Source organism: Leptosomus discolor, chromosome 7 (assembly GCF_034619465.1).
Source record: "Leptosomus discolor isolate bLepDis1 chromosome 7, bLepDis1.hap2, whole genome shotgun sequence".
NCBI classification, from domain to species: Eukaryota; Metazoa; Chordata; class Aves; order Leptosomiformes; family Leptosomidae; genus Leptosomus; species Leptosomus discolor.
In genome coordinates, this window is record NC_141397.1 from 55,154,021 (window position 1) to 55,176,070 (window position 22,050).

Below are 22,050 nucleotides of genomic sequence, written 5' to 3' on the forward strand. Positions count from 1 at the left end.
GGGCATGTGCTACTTTCTTTTGCTTTGTTAGGACGTGCTTTAGGTACCAACTAACAGTGGAAAGTTGTATGCAGCAGCAGACAGTGGAGTAAGAAAGATGACAAATTACAGAATCACAGAATGGTAGAGGTTGGAAGGGACCTCTGGAGATCATCTAGTCCAACCCCTGCTAAAGCAGGTTCACTTACAGCAGGTCACACAGGATCATGTCCAGGCAGGTTTTTAATATCTCCAGAGAAGGAGACTCCACAGCCTCTCTGGGCACCCTGTTCCAGTGCTCTGCCACCCTTAATGTAAAGAAGCTTTTCCTCATGTTGACGCAGAACTTTCTGTGCATCAGTTTGTGCCCATTGCTTCTTGTCCTGTTGCTGGGCACCACTGAAAAGAGCCTGGCCCCGTCCTCTTGACACCTGCCTTTAAAATGTTTATAAGGATTGATAAGATCCCCCCTCAGCCTTCTCCAGGTTAAAGAGCCCCAGGTCTCTCAGCCTTTCCTCATAGGAGAGGTGCTCCAGTCCCCTCATCATCTTGGTAGCTCTCCGCTGGAGTCTCTCCAGTAGTTCCCTGTCTCTCTTGAACTGGGGGGCCCAGAACTGGACACAGTGCTACAGATGTGGCCTCACCAGGGCAGAGTAGAGGGGGAGGGGAGAACCTCCCTCGACCTGCTGGCCACACTCTTCTTACTGCACCCCAGGATATCACTGGCCTCCTTGGCCACAAGGGCACATGGCTGGCTTGTGGTCAACTTGTCCACCAAGACTCCCAAGTCGTTTTTCGCAGAGCTGCTGTCCAGCAGGTCAACCCCCAAGCTGTACTGGTGCATGCGGTTATTCCCCACAGGTGCAGGACCCTACATTTGCCTTTGTTGAACCTCATTAGGTTCCTCTCCACCCAGCCTGGCCAGGTCTCACTGAATGGCAGCACAGCTGCTAGCCACTCCTCCCAGTTTTGTATTGTCAGCAAACTTGCTGAGGGTACACCCTGTCCCTTCATCCAGGTCACTGATGAATGTGTTGAACAAGACCGGACCCAGGACTGACCCCTGGGGAACACCAGTAGCCACAGGCTTCCAGATGGATTCTGCGCCACTGATTACAACTCTGAGCTCTGCCGTTCAGCCAGTTCTCAATCCACCTCAATGAAGGGGATGCCGAGTACTCGGTGCATGTGTTGTGCTGGCAGTGATGAAGGGTGCTCTGCTTGGAGACAGACCTTCCAGTCCTGCTCACCAACCTGCCATTTGATCTTTGCTTTCTGCCTGGAGAGAGCAAAGGCTTTCAGTTTGCCATGGGCAGGACCTCTGTGGTCTGTTCAGCACTACCTTTGTTCCCCAGGGGATCAGCAATGTGAACTGGAGTAACCAGATGGATTGTCAGCCAGCTGGGACTGATCTCTCCTAAAGATCCACTGGCTGAAAGCTGAAGCGTTCAGACTAGAAATAAAGCATGCATTTTAAAGGCCAGAGAGATTAACCACTGACAAAATGTCCCAAGGGAAGACCAGGGAATTCTCCATCTCTCAAGGATAAGTGCACTTCTGGAAGGTGTTTTAGACCCTACAAGTCAGTGAATTTAACCCAGCGGTAGCTACCTGAAGCCCTCCAGGCACAGGAGATCAGCTGCTGGAATAATCCTCCCAGTCTTAAATTCCTGGAACACTGCTCTGTGTTAATGTAAAGGATCAGCTTTGCACTGACACCACTTGCTTCTTTGCAAAGCTGGGTTTTGCCACTTGCTGGGCCTGGAAGAACAGGGCATTTGCTTTGAGTCCTGCTCTCTCTCCATGTACTCTACCGAGCTGGGCAGTCAATGTACCTTATTGTTTGAAATTATGTCCTCACAAATCAGAGGGTGAGAGTGGAAGCATCTCTCCTTACCCCCTCCCGAGCAGCAAGGGTGAGCAGTTCTACTTTTCCAGCTACTGTCATGCTTTGCTCTGGGTCCTGCTGCTTTTCCAATGTTTCTTCTGTAGTTCAGAGCAGCTAAATCAGTCTGGCAATGGACTCTGTTCCCTACACACCTCCCTGCTTCTTTTCCAGCGAAAAAAGGAACTTCAAATCACAAGCATGTTTTGTGTGCTCAGCTCCTTGCTGTGTCAAGGTCACCCTGAGTAGGGTTCCTGTTACAGCTTAGCACTTTCACCTCTTTCATTTGCCATGCATTAGTCAATCTGCAGCCTAATGGATTTGTAACCTAACTTTGCCTGTATCGTCTGAGATGTTCCCAGCGATGTAAGAGGATTTGGGCACAACTTCCTTTCAAGTTAATGGAAAGATCTTGCTTGGAAAGAACCTGCTTGAGGATCTGAATGTACTTTGCATTAATGTTTCCATTAATTTTAATGGGAGATGGCTCTAAATTCCTCAGATCAGCTTTGAACATCTTAAATTTTGTGTTCTTCACCTTTCTAATATAATATGGGGCTGATAAGCAGCGTCATTATTAGCCAAGATGTCCTGTGAGTTTTTCTGCCTCTCTTGATCTCTCAGGAAATGCCGGGTTCTCTGGTGACCCTATTGGATCCCTCACCAGCTCACCACACGCAGGGCAGGAGGTCCAGGGTCAGCTCCCAACTCCGAGGCTGTCCCTTGCATGATCTCTGACAAGTCACGTCGTCTGTCTCTGCTCCACTGCCGTCTGTAAAGCAGAAAAGAGCAGGAGTCATCTGGGACTTTTTTATTAGCATTTATAAAGCACTTTGCAATCATCAAACAGGAGGGAATAGAGGAAAATGAACTTTTATCGTTGCCACTCAAGTCTCAGTTACTGCAAAGCTGTGCTGCCTTGGGCATGATTACCTGTCACACTTTGTTTGGCTGGTACAGGCGTGCCTGCCTGCCTGCCTGCACACAGTGCAGAGCCCAGCCTGAGTTTTAGCCTGGGTGAAGGTCTTGTCTGGCTCGACTGCTTCTGTGGGGCCACGCTGCTCTTAGCACTGGGTTCGTGAGCTGAGCAACTCGGTATCCCCCGCTTCCCCTCCCTCTCTCCTCGCTCTCTGCCCTACTGCTCCTCTGTTAACTTCGCTTGAGCACAGCAGTGATTAACTGTTACTGAGCATCTTCTGCTGATCAGATCGCTACTTGCTCCTGGCTCATTCAGCAGAGCTCTTGCCTCCTTCTGGGCTGCCGGTAGATACTTCTTTCCATCTCCGACTGAGCTGAGCAGAGACCAACATCCCGACTGCTCATCGTTTCCCCCACCCCCTGGTGAAAGCTGGCCCTGGCAGAGCTCTTGTGCATGTTTCATCTCTGGCATAATCTCATTTTGCTCAGTCCGGGTTAAACAGCCTGATGTAGTAAAAGACTTGATGCAAACCCTACTCATCTCAACATAATCAGGTTAGCGAGCAGCTACGCGTGCAGTTGTCCTGGCAGACAAGAAAGGCCACCCTGGCTTGGCCCCACTGGCAGTACCCCTGGGAAGGACTTTGTGGTCAAATAGCATGTAGAGAAGTGGGGAGGCAGCTCTGTTGCAGTAAAACAGGGCACCTGTTGGAGAAGTCATCTTATGAATGAGTTTTTCGTGCTTCATTTAAGCTCAGTGCTCATTTGCAGTCTTGCTGCCAGACAGGCACCGTCTGGTGCGGTGCCACTTGCCTGGTGACGTGGGGCTGGGCACAAGCTGTCTGGGTTACAGGGGGGCAGGCAGGGTCCACCACACTCAAAGAGATCTGGTGTGACTTGTTTGCAGCATAAAGCAGGAGAGGCTGGGAGCAGGCTGCCCGTGCTCACGCGCTCACTCCCAGCTGGGCCAGCCCAGGGTCAGTTCCAGCCCCCAACAATTAGTGAGACAGATTGAATCTAGATTGATCTGTCTACTTTCACAGAGTGAGCCGATTCCAGCAAGAAATTCTCCTTTCCCTCTGTCACGATGTTAAAAGGAAGGAGACCTTGTCAGATTTTTGGATAAATGGGAGGTACAGGGCAAGGTAGAAATAAATGTTGTGCTAATGCGTAGGAAGAATCATTAGGACAGAAAGACATCATCGTCATCGATGCAGCCAGGCTGCAGCTGATCTGCATTGCTGTGTTGAAACTCTGCCTCATGGTATGGCTGCTGCAAAAGGCAAAATCCAACAAGGGCTCTGCTATTTATTGCACATTTACAGCAGGTTGCAGAAGAGTGCAGAGGGGCAGAATCTGGTTCAGAGCAAGCGATAACAGCCTGGATGAGTGCAGTGATATTTGCTGCAGGGAATTCATAGGAATTGCCTCCTGGTGCAGTTATTTGACAGATGCACTCGGGTCACTCAGATCTTCGCAGTCCCTACCCCCATCGAGAGAAAATTGAGCTCGTGGGAGAACGGAGGAGAAGGGATATGTTGCTTCAGTGAATGTACAGGAGCAGGAGTACGGTGCTGAGCCAAGCTGGCATTTATGGGTCTCTTTGGGGATGAGTTTTTGGGAGGGTGAATGGGACAGTGAGGAGCAGGGGATCAGTCCCTGGTAGAATCCAATAGAGGAAGATCAAGCATCTGCTTCACACTGTGTGTCACACCAGCCATTCCCAGGCTCCACAGCCAAAATATAATGACACTAACAGGGACACTTAACTGAAAGGGTACTGGCCTGCTCTCTCTCAGCCGCATCTTCATGCTGTACTGTCATCAACAAGGACAGCAAAGAAAATGGAAAATTGGGCAGGGTATTTTCAAGGAGGGTAGTTAACCCTGAAGGATGCAGTCCTCTGGTTCATGGCACAGCTCCACAAGCTGTTCTGCCCACCCAGCAAAGGGGGGGACCTTTGCAACAAAGAGATCTCTCCATTGCACCCAGAGTGCTCAATTTTTCAAGGATACCGTAGAAAGCCTGAGGAGTAAGACAGAGCACAACAGCCATACCAGTTTGGCTTTGCACCACTGCAGAGAGCAGCATGCAGGCCTGGAGAAAACAACCTTCAAGCTGACTGGCTGGTCCAGAGACCAGAGAGAGACAAAGGATGCTTGTCCTGAGATCCGTGGTGGGTGCAGCCAGCCCTGAGCTCCCAAAAGTGTGAAGGGATGCTCTCTTAGCTGGCAGAGCGGTGTGGCTTTGTGCGTGTTTGTCCAGGGCTTTTGCCTGCAGAGTGCCAGTGCAAGAGCCACTGCTTGTAGTTGACAGCTCAGCTATTGTTGCAAAGTATGATTTAATAGCAAGACTTGATTACAACATGCAAATGTAGCTGCTGGGGGACTATCTCAGAGGTTTGTGGAGATTAGCTGTTAAATTGGCCAGTGCAAAAACATTATTAAGCAGAGAACATAATTACTCATCTTGTGCTTCTGTAGTGTATAGAAGAGACAGATTTGTTTAAAAGCCAGCAAGCCCTATATAGAGAAAAGACTTGTGTAAATGCCACATCGTGTACTACTGTATGTTGCAGCATATTTTATTAGAGAAGCAATACTTAATAACAACATTTGGGAACTTGTGGAAGGAATCCATTATATTATTCTGCATCATAAAAGCAAACCTAATGCCTAGTCTGTGTGAAGCTGTGCAGATATTGAAACATCTCCTTTCGGTGGTGGTTGATTGCTTTTATGGAGATTGTATCATATGGATATAAACAAATCCGGCACTTGATATGAAATCTGGGAGCAGGGTTGTAGACTCACACATCTATCTTCTATTCATGCGTGTTCCAGCTGAAATGCATCAAGGTTCCCATTAACACCTTAAACGTGGGAAGTAGGATTAAAGTGAGACTGTCAGCACATACAAAATTAACATCTAGGTATGCACTTGCTGTTATGTTTTTCCCTTTCAGTCCTAGGGCAGAGTATGGGATGGCTCAAATAAAAAGCTCATGTGTGTGTGAGGATACGGGGGAAGGATCAAGGTCTAGGGAGCTTGTTAGTGCTGCAGACCTGGTTTTCAGAGCAGGTTGTGGTTCAGGGGTTTCCTCCTGCCCCATGGTTCTCAGTAGCACGGGTTGGACTTGCAGGGAGTGGTGCAGTGGCAGCTAGAGGACTGAAGTCAGATGTAAAAGTGCATTGGGCTAGCCAAAGCCTCAGACAATTTCAGAAAAATCTTCTTTAACAGAGTCAAGAGAGCTGAATTAGAGGAACAGCTTGTTCGTAACAGAGCATCGTTCCTGCAGTTACAAGTGCTGGTGGAGGAGCAGGGTGATGCTGGCACCCGCTGTGCCTCGGTGGCTGCTGCTCACCCCTGATTCATGTCACTGGAGGCTTCACTTGTCTAAGCAGGAGGAAGCATCCTCCCAAGCCTAAGTGGGGGAGATAAAGACTTCAAGGGGTTTTGATGGTAAAGTCCTTGCCATCCTTTTGTTGCAGCTCAAGACCATTTGTACACCAGTAATTGCTCCCCAGGCTGGTTCCTGTGTGACTCAGAGCTGAATGTGAAGCTGCTGGTGGCTGCTGCTGTGTGAACCTCAGTATCCTGGCATAACGTGTCCCAGTCACTCTAAATTTGAATTCGCAGCCTGTCCTCCTTCTTCCTTTACGGCGACTGTCTGTGCACATGCAGGCACAGCGCCTTGCTCCTTACCTGCTGTATACTGGTAAATTTGCCACAGTTGGAGCCATCAGCTGTTCCAGGCGGTGAAGGTGGGCAAACAACTGCCTTGCTTGTGGCTGGGCTTGTTTTCGGCTCAGAGCCACAAAGCACCTGAACCCCAAGAGGGCTGCTCACCAGCATCTCCTGGTGTGACTGCGGGGTGGTCAGGAAGAGCTCTAGCTATGTCCAGCAGCAGCATCTCCCTCCTCCCGTTATTCAGTGCCAAAGGGTAATCCTAAAAATACCTGTGAGTGGTTTGCAAGCCATGAGTATCAGAGGGGGCAGCTCTGCAAAGGCCTTGTGTCACCAGGGAAGGGAGAATGACACCTCTTGTCACCACTGAGCATGAAGGGATGGTACCTGCAGACGGGTGCTGGGAGTGGGTGGGAGTAGGGGCTGGGTCTGGGCTGACAGGGGAGACCTGCTGAGGGTGGATCAGCCCCGTCAGCAGAGGAGCAGGAAGGGACACGGGACAGCATGGGCTGAAATGCTGAGCTAGGGCATGCTTAGTCCCTGCACAGGCACATCTCAGTTACAGCTATTGTTTTATAATGATCGTTGATAGTTTGTAATGAAGCCAAGCAGTGGGAGAAACCACGTAGCAGTATTTCATGATAATTTTGCCCCAATTATATGTGGGCTGTGTGTATTCAAGCTGTCTATGTCCCCCTAAACACTACATGCACACTTTCAAGCTGATATCCAATGATCAGTACTAATAAATGCAATAAACTTCATGTGATGGTAGAGTTACAGCAGGAGTCTCTGATAGCCAGAGAGGAGGCAGTAGAGATGTATTCATTCCTCTGTTAAGCTTCTTTTTTTTGTGTGTGTATGGCTTGAGTGTGCAACAGATCTGTATGTTAAATGTCTGTTAACCTGTCCTCGGAGTCTGGAGTGCAAGAAGTCATTTGTGTGATCCTCTTCTCTGGCAGTAGTGGTGCTGTCTACAGGAGATGCCCTTAGCTGCAAACTACGGGACTGTAGGAAGAGTTGTAGTATCTCTTGCTTCCATGAATGACAGAGTTTTACTGCACTGTGCTGAATAGCACAATTTGAGGCAGAACCTGCTCCTAACTGGTCCTAAAAGTTTGCCACTGCTGCTCTGAAACCCTGGGCTGGAATAAGGCTGTGATAATTAATGGAGGTTAAAGTGCTCTGAGCTGGTTGGAAATGGAAAAGAAGAACCTGTCACAATTGTGACTGGCTCTAAACCGCTGTCAGGCTCTCCTCCTTCCCTTCCCCTGCCCCAAGTGGAAAATTGTATTGGAAAGCAGCAGTTAGAGCACTTAAATCTTTCCACAGTTCATTTCAAGCTCCCTTTCTTCTTCCCAGCCATTCCCAGGCCAGTTCGGGGCACGGATGGGAGACTGCGTCTCTGGCTGAAACTTGCAGGATGTTAAATAACAATAGGAGAGTGGCTTTCAAAGAGGGTATAATGTGCCTGGATTGCACGTACCATAAGCTGTATTTCCCATGCTTTAACATTCAGGCCATCCGTGCATTGCTCCTGAACTGCCTGTTAGTATGGGATCTGTTGTGGTGTGTTATGGAGCAAGCTCAGGCTGAAACGCAGTTGGTACCTCTCCTGCTGTGGAGGGACACGCTCCCAAGAGCATTCACAGAAGTTGCTGATGTCTGTTGTGTCCAGACAGCAGTAAGTGAGCATGTGAAATGTGGGCAGTAACAGAAGCTGTGGTATCCCCTGTGGTGGGTTACCAGGTTCATATAATCCCTGCCCTTTGCCAGGTACTGGATTTTAACTAGTGTGTGTGTCCCCTTTCTCTTAACACCTCTTGGCACTGTCACATTGCTGCTGTAGGCAGTGGTTCTGAGTGGTTTTGTCCCCTGCAGAAACTGGTCAGTGAAGGGCATCTGACGAAGCTTCACTGACCTTCTCCCTGGCTGTCTGGATTCAGCAGGTTGATCAGCTGGAGGAAGCTCCCAACGCTTTTACTCTGGTGTTACTGAACAACTCTTGGTAGAGAGCTGGGCAGCTATTTTCATGTCAGACTCCAAGAAAGACATTTGCCTTCCCCAAGTGACCTCGATGTGTTCCCAGATGTGTGATTAGAGCATCAGGGACCTAATGGGAGGCAACAGTCATCATGGTTGCTTGCTTTTCACCCCTCTCACAGTATTTTCAGAGCTTGGGAAGGACAAGGGAACTCTCTGCTCAGTCTGAGCTTGGAGGTTGCAGTGCACCGCAGCCACACGAGCTGTTTCAGGCTGTCACACACAGATTTGCAAATGGTTGACCCAGCATGAAAATCTGCTGGCCAAACAGAGGTCTAGGACCCAAGTCATTTAGAATTGACTGCTGAGTATGAAGGCATGACAAACTGGGTTTCCTGGAACAAATACGGCTGGTTGGGGTCCAACCACCATAAGAGATCTAACTACTGAGGTCCTTCTGTGCCCGGGCTGGAGCCACTGTTGTGCTTCCAACAGCAGGGTCCTTGCAGGTGGTGGCTTGCCCTGGTGACTCTCAATGTGGACTGACAGATTTGGGCACTGGGAAAGTGGGTGGGCATTGCCATCCAATCCAGGATGGTGATGTAGAAACGAAAGGCAGATTGAATGTTGTGCTTCCTTCTTTCAAATGTACAGAGCTACTCTGTTCATTCAAGAGTTAAGCAGTCTGAGAGATGCGGCACCCAGAGCCAGCTATCTGTCAGGCCTGGACTGGAGACTTACCAAAACATGAGGATATATGATTTTATTTCTGTTTGGTCATTTGGAGATTACTGTTCAATGTCTGTAGGACAAGAAAGCTCCGGGGATATGCCCTGTGCTCCAAGAGAGGTTGTTGTTTTGGCTTTGCAACACTCATATGCAAAGGCAAGAACCGATGCCTGAAATGCTCCTTTTCCAAGGTTTAAAAGGCACTGCCAAGGCTCTACAAGATGACAGTGTTGCAAATCTTATCACGATCCAGTGCTGAGGTCCGTTGGTTTCAGCAGCACAGATGTGCTGACAGATCTGCGTGTCTGCTTTTTGGTGATGGTAGCTTTTTTCGGGGGGTTGGTCTGTGCTGCTGAACTCTGGTTGTAGCTCCTAGTTCAGAGCCTGGAAGGTAACATTGCAAGAGTTCTTCTTCATCACACCTGGGTCTTCGTTTTAACCAAACCTTCCTTGATCTAGTAAAACCCTGGCCCAAAGGAGCAGTTTCAGGGGATCATGGTGGATTTAGCATTGGTTCCTCTGCTCTTAGATGCAGCTGAGGGACAGTAAAAGTCAGTGGAGGAACTAGGAGTAACCAGGTTGGCTCGTTGGCTGTCTCAGGGACTGAGACATTTGCTGCCTTTACACAGAAGCATGTGAGGTTTTGCAGACCTCAGTGTGAACAGAGCGTGTTCTCTCTTTTATACAATCTCAGCAGAGGGACTGTGGTAAGAAACAAAGTCCTTTCTTACTAATCCAGCTCTGGAGAGTTGTCATATCCATCTCTGGGCTTTAAGGATATGATTCTTCCTTGCTTACAGCAATAGGTCCCGTGCCACCCATCCTTACCTGTTATGGTCTCATTGAAACTACCTTATCTATCCTCATCTACTGTCTGACTGTAAGTAGCTCCAGCTGGAGATAAACAGCCCTCTGTCACCACGACCATGCGCCTTCCTCGCTGACAGCAAGCATGCTGTTCAACACCCGCTCCCATGCCACTTGGCTTTCTCCATTGTGTGCTGAACTCCAGTAGGATGTTTAGCCACTTCTTCTTGATCCCATTGCATAAATGAGGCTAATTTCAGCCTGCCGTGGTGTGTGGGCTCGCTGGAACGTGACTATAAATCCAGACTTGAATGTTTTCTTGTAATGGACGGGGTGGTGAAATTGCATTGCTGCCTTTAACCTCAGGCTGTCCTTAGACCAAGCCAGACTCTTCACAACCCCTACACCAGTAAATCAAATAGCTTTTGAATCGATGCACATAAAAGTCAAGTGAGAGGAGTTACAGATGGAAAAGACCTATTGTACCTTGTGTCTGTCCCGCTGCAGAGGGGGTAAGGCGCTCTCAGGAATTTACGACGTAGCTCCAAGCCTGCCTGCTGAGGCCAGGCAGGGTGAGAGTCATGCCTGGGGGAGATGTGAGGTTGGGGGAGACTGCCTAAATTTCCCTGCAGCTTTTCCATCCTGCTCATCTCTGCATTTTATTCCCTTGGCTTTATTTTTTGGGAAAGAAAACTGTTGTTGATTGTATATTTAACAAACCTGATACTTTCATTCTCCTGCTCGTTGTTTTTCACTCAGGGCTATGCCTGACTTTTCTTTAGAAGCGTGTTTTTCTCACCTAATATTTAGTTTAAGATTGTAGGAGCTGGATGTAAAACCTTCTGGGACGTTTTAATCTGCCAAGAGGCTGCTTGAAAACAGAAGTTATCCAGAGTATTTCGGTAGTCCCTATTTAGAAAACATCACCCCCAAATCCTGTGTTGCCCATTTCCCTTTCATCTCCTTGCCAACTTTTATTGATTGTTTTAACCCCAATCTGCTCTCCATGTCCCCCGTACCTGACTCACCTCCCCCTAGGGTTTCCATGTCTTTGAAAGTCCTGGTAACCAGAAGGTTCATGTGTTGTGCTTTGCAATCATTTCAGACCAAGAATAACAGAGCTGGAGCCAGCTGGATCCCTCACTCCATATTGATACAACTATTCCCCTTAACCTGCCCACACTCAGTGCTACAACTGCAAATCTGAGGTTGAACCAGAGCGGTGATGGACAGTGCTGTGAGCCCTGCTCCACGGTCCTGCCTGGAAAGCAGCACCCCCAGCAGAGCATCCCACAGCCAGGGAGTGGCTGTGTTTGGGTGTTGTCCGCTGGGGACCTTGATAAGTTGAATGTGTTTTCCTGACACAGATCTTCTCAGAACCTGAGTGGTCCTGGTGGTCACTCTGATTCCTTTGATATGCAGCCAGTTTCTCCTGAGCAATCCTCCTCTGGCAAGGTCCTTGCTGAAGGCTGGCCAGTCTGGGTGATTCCTTCTCCTGGAGGTCTCTGTCTGTGATCCCAAACAACACTTACGAGTGTGGCTAAGAACTGGAACAGGGACCCAGAGGGGCTGTGAGGTAATTGGCCTTGGAGATTGCTAGAACTCAACTGGAAAAGGCCAGCCTGATCCAACTTTGAAGTGATCCTGCCTTGAGCAGGAGGTTGGACCAGAGACCTGCAGCATAAGAGGGCATTACTTAGCAAGTCACGGCCGGCTTTCACTTCATGAACATCAGGGGGTACATGTTGAGTAGTTGTGCCACCACTGCCTTTGGCTGCCAGATTATTTAAATTACTTTCTATGGTTTTAGTCTTTTAAACTTTTTTAGCTAGCTTTTGTTGTTCATCTCTTCATCAGCTTCTGCAGGCTCCTGCTTGTTTGTCCCTGGGTCACATGCTGGTTGGTAGATGGATGCTCTCCCCAGTCGTTGGTCATCCCCAGTATGCTTCCAGTCTGGGATATTCATCCCTTCTTCTTTATTTCCCCCTTGTCCATCAGTATGCCTCCTGCTATAGAAGTAATCAACTCTTCAATGCTAGGTAAGCCAGGAAAATGCAACTGAAGGGAGAAACACACACAGGGTGTGAACATCTCCTCAGCTGGAACGTCTGGGAGAGCATTAGGTGGTGGGGAACGTGGTACAGAAAGGCTGGTTCTAACAGTCTGTGACTCTGTATGGCACTATCAGTTCTCCGGGTGATTAACTGTTTGTTTTTCCCTTACTGAAAACTTGTCTCAGATTAAACCACCATAATAGAAATCTCAGGTTCTGGAACAATCCCAAGTGTAGGTTAATATTTACAAGCTATCAGCTTCAGGTTTTATCTCCATCCCATGCTAGCACAGAGATAAAATCCTTTTAAAAATCCCTTTTGAACTTTCTGGTTCATGACATGGCTTTAGTAAGACACTTTCCATATGAAACTGGCAAATGTCTTAATGGAAATGCAAGTTTTTCTCATCCTTTCAGGGACTAGTAACAGATGAGGAGCCCCCTATGTACAAGGGCCATGTCTTTATAATGGAGCATAAGTGATGGACAGGATACTCATGCTAGAAAATGTCAGGATGTTATTTCTGCCTCAATGGCTTAAGATCATCTGTTTACCTAATGGACTTATATTTGCATTTTGCAGGTGTTGTGTTAATATTAATGTGTTGTCTGAATTGTTAATATTCCTTCACTTCAATGTTACATTAATGAAGGCTGCAGGGGATGGAAAAAAGACCTGTCTAATTAATTAAATGGGCAAAAAGCATCTTTAACTTTCCATCGTGCTGCCCTTTGCTTCTATCTAATGGGTCTTGGCATTTCTGGTCAGCAGCCATGTAACGCATGCTGCTGTATGAAGCACTCAGCAACGGACTTGCTAATTTTTCTGACCCATAAATCACTTGCATAAACTTTTAACAGCGAGGAAGAGTGCCTTTCATTCCTGCTTCCTCCTTTCAGTGGGAAAAGCAGCCTGATAACAGGCGGTGCTGGCCTTGTGTGTGGGGCCGGAGACTTTCCCGTCAGGAGTGGGGCTGTCTGCATTTCTTCAGGAATTCTTTCCGTTCTCCTCTTAGCCAGACTGTGGATGGCATTGATATTATGTGTCTTGTCATAAGCTCTGCTTTCAGAGCCAGTGGCTTATCAGGCTGCAATGTCTCAGGAATGTGGACTGCCAGTCTGGTTTTGGGCGCTGGTTGTGAGGTATCTCCCCATCTCAGACCCAGCTTGGCTCCAGGCTCTTTTGCCCACCTGCAATTCCTATGGGCTGGAGTAAAATGTCACAGGTTCCTGCTCTGGCCCTGGGCAGCTGGACAGCACCCATGCTTGGGAGTATCCTAACACATTCCCGAAAATAAGGCTTGCCAACCCAGGCAGTGATTGCCCCCATGAGACGTGTTAGCGGAACACAGCATTGAGCTGCGTGCATTAGGGTCGCTGCTCATTCCTCCCCTGCAGTTCTGCGGAGAGGGAGCAAGCCCCTGGCCGTTGTAGCTCCCTCCAAGAGACGAGATCTCAGTGAGCTGGTGGCTCCCTGGAAAGATAAACCAGATCTGATATAGATCTGTGGGAAGCTGGGCTGGGATTCCCAGCTCCTGGAGGTAAACGCCAGGATTGTAAACCCTTTCCAGTGCTGCCATTGTCTTCCCCGCAGAGAAACGCTTAGGCAGGGCAAAGGGGTTGTGTTTTAAAGGAGGGTTTTCAAACAGCACCGTCACTTTGATGCTGCCATCCAGCACGAGTGGGAAGGTGGGTGCAGCAGCGCCAGGCAGCCCTGGCCACCGAAGGCATTTCTAGCAGAGGGTTTGTAGGTGGGGCTGTGTGCCCACGTGGAGCGAGTCGCATTCTGCAGGCCTCTTTGGGGCCCCTGGAAAAAGGGGATTTTGGACCCAGGAAGGCCATTCTTGGAGAGAGATCGTCCTCTGTCTGCAGTGCTGAGGGTGAAGTCCTGTGCCCCAGGCTCAAAAACGTGATAGTCCTGAGAAAATTGTGGAGAACGCCGGCGCTGGGACCACGGCAAGGGAGCCTGCTTGAAGTTATGCCTCCGTGTCCTGCGTGGCCCAGCATGTGGGTGTAGGTCTAAGCTTTCATCCTTGGCCCGTGGCAGCTGAAGACTCTGTTTTGGCACTGAGGGGCACTTCAGCTTCATGCCAGGAGTCTGAAGGTCGTCACCAATTTGCATGAAAAGGAGCAAACTGCAGTCATATTAACATTTAATGAAGAGGCGCAGCCTGCAGAGACTGCACCCTCTGCAACACTTGCTCTTCAATTTGATGGTGTTTCCTTTGCTGCTTGGATCAAGATGGGGTGGAGGGTGGTGGGACAGGCAGGTGTTGGCTTTATCCCTTCCATATGAACCACAGATGAGGTTAAGGATCTCCAGGCCAGGTGGGGAGCATTTGCCATCCACAGAGCCAAGTGCCAAGAGGTGTCGGAGGCTCCGTGGCCACTTGTGCCGTCTTCAGCGTGCCAACGTCCGGCCTGACATCGTGCTGCCAGATTAATTCAGCTTTTCATTGTAACAGGGCTGCAAAGTTGCATCGATAATCCCAAAGGAACTTAGGCAAATGATTGGGGTTTTTCTAGTGGTCTGAATCCCCGTGTGCAAACCCAGTACATCAGGCTTTAAGCAATTAATTCCTAATCATGCCGAATGCCTTTAGTAGACCAGCTTTAATATTGAGAGCTTAACCATACCACAGTTAATTTGGATAAAGCAAAGAGAGTGGTCTCATGGCATTTCCAGCCTCAAGGTGTGAGAGTGGCCAGTAAGTGACATTTGTATTCAGAAAACCCTCCCATGCATTTATGTTGTAGGCATCTATTACTGGGAAGGCACCATAGCTAATAAAAAGGGCATTCATTATACCCTAGAAAGGGAGTTCATTAGAGGGAAAAGCCATTCTAGCTTAGTAAGAAATGAATCTAAAACTGCCTCAGAGCTGCTATTCTCATCAAGTTTCAATGTTAACAGTTTTAACCAAGAGCTAATTGAGCAATCTCAGAAAGTGGAGTAATTCCATTATTCAACTATGCTTTGTTCAAAGCTACCGCTAGCTGCAAAAGGAGCACAAATGACTTTCATCAAGCCAGGAACCACCAGCGTTCTTGCCTTTTACTACTTTTTCTTTCAAAAAAAAGCAAGGCCTTTGGTATTTTGGCAACTGTCATTGGCAAAGGGAGCTCCACACCAACATTGCAAGGCTCATATATAACACTGCAATCCAGTTTTTTGGGTAACAGGGGATTTGATTTTCATAACTTTTCAAGCAGCGGCACTGTTCCAGAGTGGATGGCTGAAGATGCTCCTGCTCGTCGGATAGGCAGAGTGTCACCAGGAAGACAGTACACCATTCTTGCAGTATTTTGCATGGAAAAGAGCCATTGCAAGCGCCAGTCCAGCTGCTCGCCAAAGAGCATGATTCTGTCATTGGCTGTGCTCTCAGGAGATGCGGGATTAGCTAATGTTGCTTTTAGAAGAGCTTTTTTAGAAACCTCTCAAGTTCCTTTGCTTCATGGAAGACCTGTAATCAAAAATAAATGTACATGATTTAAAGAAAAGAAGAAAAAGTCATACCACATCCAGCATCTTCGGACCTAACACTTTGGAGAGTTTGTTGGTTGAACTGTGGTGCTGTTCCTTTACCGTTTTCCTTCAGCAGATACTGCTGCTGCTGTTGGACTGTTTGCAGCCTTTTGTGGAAGGTGACTTTCTCTTGGTGAATGCAGCAGGATTTAGAGTCCCATTCCCAGGAGGTGGCTGTAGATCTCTTGTTTGTTATGAGATTGCACTGCAGCAATAATCCCTTTCAAGCCAGCAGAGAGCGAGGGCTCTCAGCAATGTGCTGCCCTTAGCAAGGGGATGTATATCCTTCAGTGTCTTTAGAGGCCCCTTAGACACACACAAACAGATCAGGGCTTCCTTTTCTCAGCAGCAGCCTCCCATGGCGTTGTTTGGTTCAAAACCAAACCAAGTGTGATGCTTTCAAAGCTATACTTGTCCTAACCCCATTTGGACCCAGCATGGAGATGGACATCTGAGGCAGACACGTAGCTATGGGTTGAGAAACCAAACGCCTTGACTGCTGGTTGAAGCACAAACCCATGCTGAACGGGGATAGTAAACCCATCTGGAAATGGGACGGAGTTTGAACAGCAAAAGCCTTCTTCACTGTATAGGAGGGAGCAAGTGCTGTGAGGGGGAGACAAGATGGAGAGCAGCAGATGGGAGGATTTTGTAATGGGATAAGGCAAAGAAGTTTGGTAACCTTTGCAGAAATTACTTGGTCACATTGAGCTCAAATCTGAGATGCTGGAAAGATGCTGGGGCTTACTTGGTAGCAGCTCACCCAACCAGAGGGACCACCATTGGAGGCAGGGCTCAGACTCCAGCTCAGGGTGGATCAGCTCTGTCCCTTTGGGAGCAGGTTTCCACAAAGAGCTACATGTGAAGAAAGGACCAACTCTCCAGCCTGTCAAAAGCAAAAAAAAACCCTCTCGTGGGAGAGCTATGCGGTGTTTTGGCTTTATCTCCGCGTCCATGCCTCAGCTATGAGAACACTTCCAACGCCTGGGTACACCCAGCGGTTACATCTTGCAGTAGGGGATGGAAGCGAGGGAGAGAGCATGGGGGAAGCGCCGTGCCCTGCCGTTCAGCCGTTCGGCCCTACCTCGCTTCTGTTTGCTCTGAAGCCTACACGTCTGTTACACTGGTGGAACAGCAGACGTTTTAGTGTCGCTTCGCTTTAACCAAGCTGTCCGCCTCCTTCCAGCGCTTACTGGATTGCAAACAAAGTACTCCTTGTCTCTCGCTTGCAGCGAACCTTGCTTAGCTAATGTCATTTGTCAAGTTAATCAGAGAGAGTGGGCACTTCGATGGCTGCTGTATAGCCTGGCCGCATTGCCATGGAGACAAGCAGCCAGACAGGCATTTTACTTGCCCTGCTTCGCTCTGATTTGGCATGAGAAACCAGTATTTTATTTGCCGTAAACCAACCAACTTGCTGAGGATGTGTCAAGGTTGCTGTCAAGAGATTGGGAAGGGTCTACCTAACCTTTTACGAAGCAAATAGTGATGCTGCTACTAAAGCAATTCCAGGGTCTGAATGTGCAGCTCCTCTTCCTGCATCCCACCAATGTTTGGCTCTGGTAGGAGCTGTGTGAGAGGAGTTACAGCCCAGTAGCTTGGATTCGGGGCTGCCATCGGGGTGTCATCAGTCCTCTTCAGCTGGATGGTCTTATAGGTGACTGTTTGCCTACAGGAGCCATGACCTTTGCAAAGCACCAATCTCCCTGGCAGTTGGTGGAATTTAGGAGCTGGCATGCCTCGATCGCGTTTGAAACTCAAAGGCAAGTGCTTTTGAAAGCCATACACTTTGGCTGACTTCTTGCATAAGGCAGGTTATAGAGTTTCACCCACCAGCCCCTGCACCAAGCCCATAACTCATAAGCAGTATCTGGGTATTGAAAGAGCCGGCAGAAGATGCTTATGCATGTTACAGAGCTCACAAGCTGTCGTGCCCCTCCCTCTCCCCCCTCTTGCATGTGCACATGTTAAATGACGCATTGAACAGGTTTGGAAACGCTCCCTCCTGCAGCCCTGGTGAGCAGGACAGCAGGGATCTGCAGGCACCTACAGGAGGGACAGCCACCTGCTGACCCCCAGCCCTCTCCACGGGACAGCGGAGGAAACCTCGCATCAGCACAGAAAGGGCAAAAGTTCGGATCAGATTGTTTATGGGATTTTATGGAGCTGGGAGCCAAGGATAGCTCAGCTAATCCAGAGGAAACTGTAGCGATGGCGTTAGAACGCATTTCACATGGGATTCATTCAGTGCGCATTCAGATGGACCAGTCTTTCTGTCTCCATTTTTTTAGCCATGAAATATTTTTCTTTGCACTCCCATCTGCCAGCCGCACCAAGCCAAACTCCAAGCTAGGCTGTTTTAAGAAAAAAAGAAAAAAAAAAAAAACCCACCTCTTGTCGTTTGACCTGCTGACAAATTAGCAGGGCTTCAGCATGGCTCCCAGTAACACCAGCACCAGGTGCTGGTCTGGCCCCTGGCCACTGCCAGCCAGCCTCCACTCCCACCCGCCTCAGCATCCCTTGCTTTTTTCCAAGCCATGGCGTAGCAGTTGCCGAGTCAAAGCCCTGGTGAGGACACTTGGCTAAAAGTGCCGCTAAAAGGCCTCGTGGGGAGGGCGGGAAGGCAGCAGCTTTGCTGTGCCCTCCTGCTCCTCAGCACCTGAAGCTTTGCTGGCTTCATGGGCTGTTCCAGCCCTGGCTCGTCCTCCTGAGTCTCCAACGTCCCGTGCAGTCTGAGCATGAGCCCCTTTTGGGAATATGGGTTTCCTTTTCGGTGCAGAGAGACCACCACATTAAGCTGTTTTCTGCAGATCTTGGCTTCCTCCTTGTGTCCTGAGCCACAGACCCCATTGCCCTGCGGGAAGAGGTGGCCTGGCTTAACTCCAGGCACAGGTGCCAGCTCCTTCGCTGTCCCCAGCCCATTCCCTCTGCCCCTGGCAGGCTCTCGTATGCTCTAGATTAGCCCAGCTGTGACTTGTCCCTTCTGGAAGCTGCTTTCGTCTCCCTGGGGACCGCATCCTGATGTTTAAAACAAATCTGCCTAGGAGTTAGCGTGGAGCAGCCCCACACTGTTCATCCCTTTCATGCTTGCAGGGCCGCTGCAGTGGGGTGCGTGTGGGGAGCAGCTGTATGACCCCCAGGTGATCCAGAGTTGGGAAGGACCCTCTGTCCTTGCAGGGTGTTTTGGCATCAGCCTACGGGACATTGCAGCCTTCCCAGGGCACTTTGGTTTGTTAACCTGAGCTGATACAAACCGACCCATTGGGTCCTGGGGCTTCTCTTCCCCCCAGATACAGGGCAGGGTCCAACCTCATCTGTGTTATCTGCTCCTTGGAAGTGCAAACCACAGCCGCATCTCCCAAAGCCTGCCCCTGCCTTGGAGCGAGCGAGCAAGACGAGTAGCTTTTCCATTCTGAATATCTGCGGTCACATCTGCACATCCTGCCGTGGGTGCAAAGCTCCTGGGTGCTTCCCACTAAGATTTTCCTGCCCATGCGGTCAATCCAACCATGTGCTGGGTACCTGTTCTTGATGGGGGCTGTCTTTGATGCTGTCTGGGCGCTGGTGTTCCACGTGTGGACATGTTGAAGGGAGAGAGGATGGGATTTTGCAGAGCAAAGCAGGAAGCATATGCTGTTAGTTTTCCTTTGGGTGTAAAAGCATCCCTGGCAGGAGGGTGCTTAGGTATTAGCTTCAATTCATTACTACCTACAACATCAAAACAAGGATGTCTTCAGGAAAATGTAAAAGCCCAAGCCCCAAAATGGTAAAACTTAATAATCGGCTGGAAATTGCATCCAGCCCAAAGTATCACCAGTAGTAAGAGGTAAAGGCTTCACAATCTAGTGCTCAGTGGGAGCAAGAATGGCAGGGGCTGCTTGAGCACTCGCTTACAGTGTTCATCTCTAGGACATGAGATAAGCATGTTGTCCCTGTGACAAAGAGAAGGTGATGTTCATGGCTGTTTATTGCTTTGTCTTTAAAAATGTGTTTGCACCTCACCCCATAGAGGCCACATTTTGAGGGAGGCATAGGGACTCCATGGCCAACCTTTGCCCACGTGTGCCTCTGTGTAGCTGGAGCTAGCGCTGGAAATGTCTCCTTTTTTCGTTGCATCAAAGCGCAGGGGAAGGAGAGGCGCTGCCTTTCGCAGCCTGCGCTGTTTGCCGTGCCTTGCTGCGAGCCGGCTTGGGCAGAAAGGGCTTCCCAGGTACGAGCATGGGCTGGCACAGCCTCACCCGTGTCCTCAGGTCGCAGTTGCCCACACGCCGTCTGCAAGCGCCGCGGCAGCTGGGTGAGAGCTGATGGGTCCACCCCCACCCAGGAGATGGGGATGGCGGTGCCATAACCCGCTGGGTGCTACTTGCTGCCTTGTCTCCCACCCCTGGGTGCTGCGCAGCCGGGGTGCCCAGCACCCTTGGACCATGCTGTCCCGCAGCCCCCCAGTGCCGGTGGCCATAGAGGGACTGATGTTGCCATCTGCTGGCTTAGCTGCACAGGAGCAGCAAGAGCTTGGCTTAACCCTCTTGGAAGTCGCCCCTCGCAAGTCTGTACTGACCCTGCTCCCACGCCGGGCTGCAGGCGCGTTGCCCAGCCGCTGACCCAGCCCTTGGCCCTCTGGTAGCATCTGCCCATCTGCAGGTGTTTTAGGGGACAGGATGGGTGGCCCGTTCCCACTTAGGCTGGGCTGCTCCCCACCCCTTCCCGCACTGCCCTGCAGGAGGGTGTCCCTCCTGCCCTCCCTGCGGGGTCTGATGTATTGGCTTCTGGCACAAAAAGCTCTAGGAGGACCCGCAAGGCTCTTATTAAGGGAGGTCCTTCCCATTAAAGACGAACATTTCCACTGCTGATTATCACCATCAGGTTCTTATTCCTCCTCTGGGCTTGTCTTTATTTCCTTTCTCTTTCAAGTTCTTGGCAAGTACTCCCAGGCTGGGAACGTATCACTGCTCTAGCAAGTACCCCAGGAGCACAGCACCCTGCACGTCCCACCTAACCAGTCCCCCCAGTGACAGCCAGGGCCAGGAGCTGCAGGACCACCGGCTCCAGCCCTGATCCCCCAACCAGCCCTGCAAAACTGCTGCTTTGCCTGCAGGAGCGATGGGGCTAAGCCGGTGTAGTCAGTGACAGCTTGCTCGGGCATTGCTCGGAGGATGAGGTTACTTCTGTAAATCTATTATCTTTTTTTTGGCAATTAGCACCAGTGAGGAGCCCTGGGAATACATGTAGCAAAATAGCAGGAAGCCCAGTTAAGCACATCTCTCTGCTTATCTAAGCCCAGCTAAACAAGTCTCCTGTGGCACAGCCCTACAGCTGGTAGCACAACCCATAAATGCTCCAAAGGTGATCTCTAGCGCTGGATTTGCTTCTCTTTGCAGTGTGTAACCCTGGAGATTTCCATTCATTGTGTGTGCTTTCAGAGGTGGAAGGTGGGGAGCTCACCCCAGCCTGGGATACCCCCAGCAGTCTGCAGGTTGCATGGAGGAGCCCCCAGAGTCCTTGTGTCGCCTGGATGCCGGAGGCAGCCCCGCAGCGAGCTGTGCTGATGTCTTTCCCTGCCTGGGGGCCGTGCTGCGTCTTGCTCTGGGTGGAAGCCTGGCGTGAGGCAGGGCTCGGCGGCTGGGCTTGACCACACATGTCGAGCTCGGGGTGGGGGAGCGAGCGAGACGCTGTTTTCTCTGGCCCGGGAAGACAGCGATGTGTGTTTGTTTTCTGTGCTATCTCTCGCACAGCGTTTGTTTTGCTTGTTGAGCGTTTCAGGAGATAAAATGACCTAAAGGGAGATTATTTTATCCTAATTTAAGATATCAATTTATTACTGACTTCTGCTTGTCTATGCCAGCAGGACGGCTTGCTCTGAGTCCCTGGGGAAACCTCAGCTAGAAAGTGAGAATTTGGGGGGGGATTTACTGCAGTCTCACATCTAATCTGTGCTTATAACAGCAACTACAAGCTGCTCCCCCATCCTCCTGTGTCATATTAGTTCCCATCGCTATGGACTGGCTTGGCTTCCTAGGGGACGCCCCTCTCTAACTGAGGCCCGGGGTTGTTTTTCTTGTGCTGCAGGCTGGTGGAAGAGTTCATGCTGCTTGCGAACATGGCCGTGGCCCATCAGATCTACCGCTCCTTTCCCGAGCAGGCCCTCCTTCGCCGCCACCCCCCGCCCCAAACCAAGCTGCTGAAAGACCTCATGGAGTTTTGCAACCAAGTCGGCCTCGACATCGACTTCAGCAGCGCGGGGACCCTGCACGTGAGTGCACTGGCCTGGCGGGGAGCGAGGCAATGGGAGGGGAGGGTGGGCAGCTGTGTGATGGCGTGTTTGTGGCAGCATGTGGTTTATTCCCTGTCCCCTTCTGCCCAAGCTGAGCTGACAACTATCCCATGCCAAAACAAAACACCTCCCTCTCTCGCTCTTGACCACACCAGCACTGGGTAAGGGTGGCCCGGTCAGCCATGTTGTGCACAAAGCTTAGAGCAGGCCAG

General features: G+C 50.0%; 1 protein-coding gene across 2 annotated transcripts in view; it reads left to right on the top strand.

The window, feature by feature from the left end:
- DIS3L2 (DIS3 like 3'-5' exoribonuclease 2) overlaps nucleotides 1-22,050 on the top strand; it is a 195,592-nt gene that overhangs the window by 162,870 nt on the left and 10,672 nt on the right. For both annotated transcript variants that reach the window (XM_086467581.1, XM_086467582.1), the window contains exon 16: nucleotides 21,634-21,817. In XM_086467581.1, coding sequence (XP_086323707.1) covers nucleotides 21,634-21,817 — 184 coding nt within the window. The remainder of the gene's footprint in view (nucleotides 1-21,633; nucleotides 21,818-22,050) is intronic.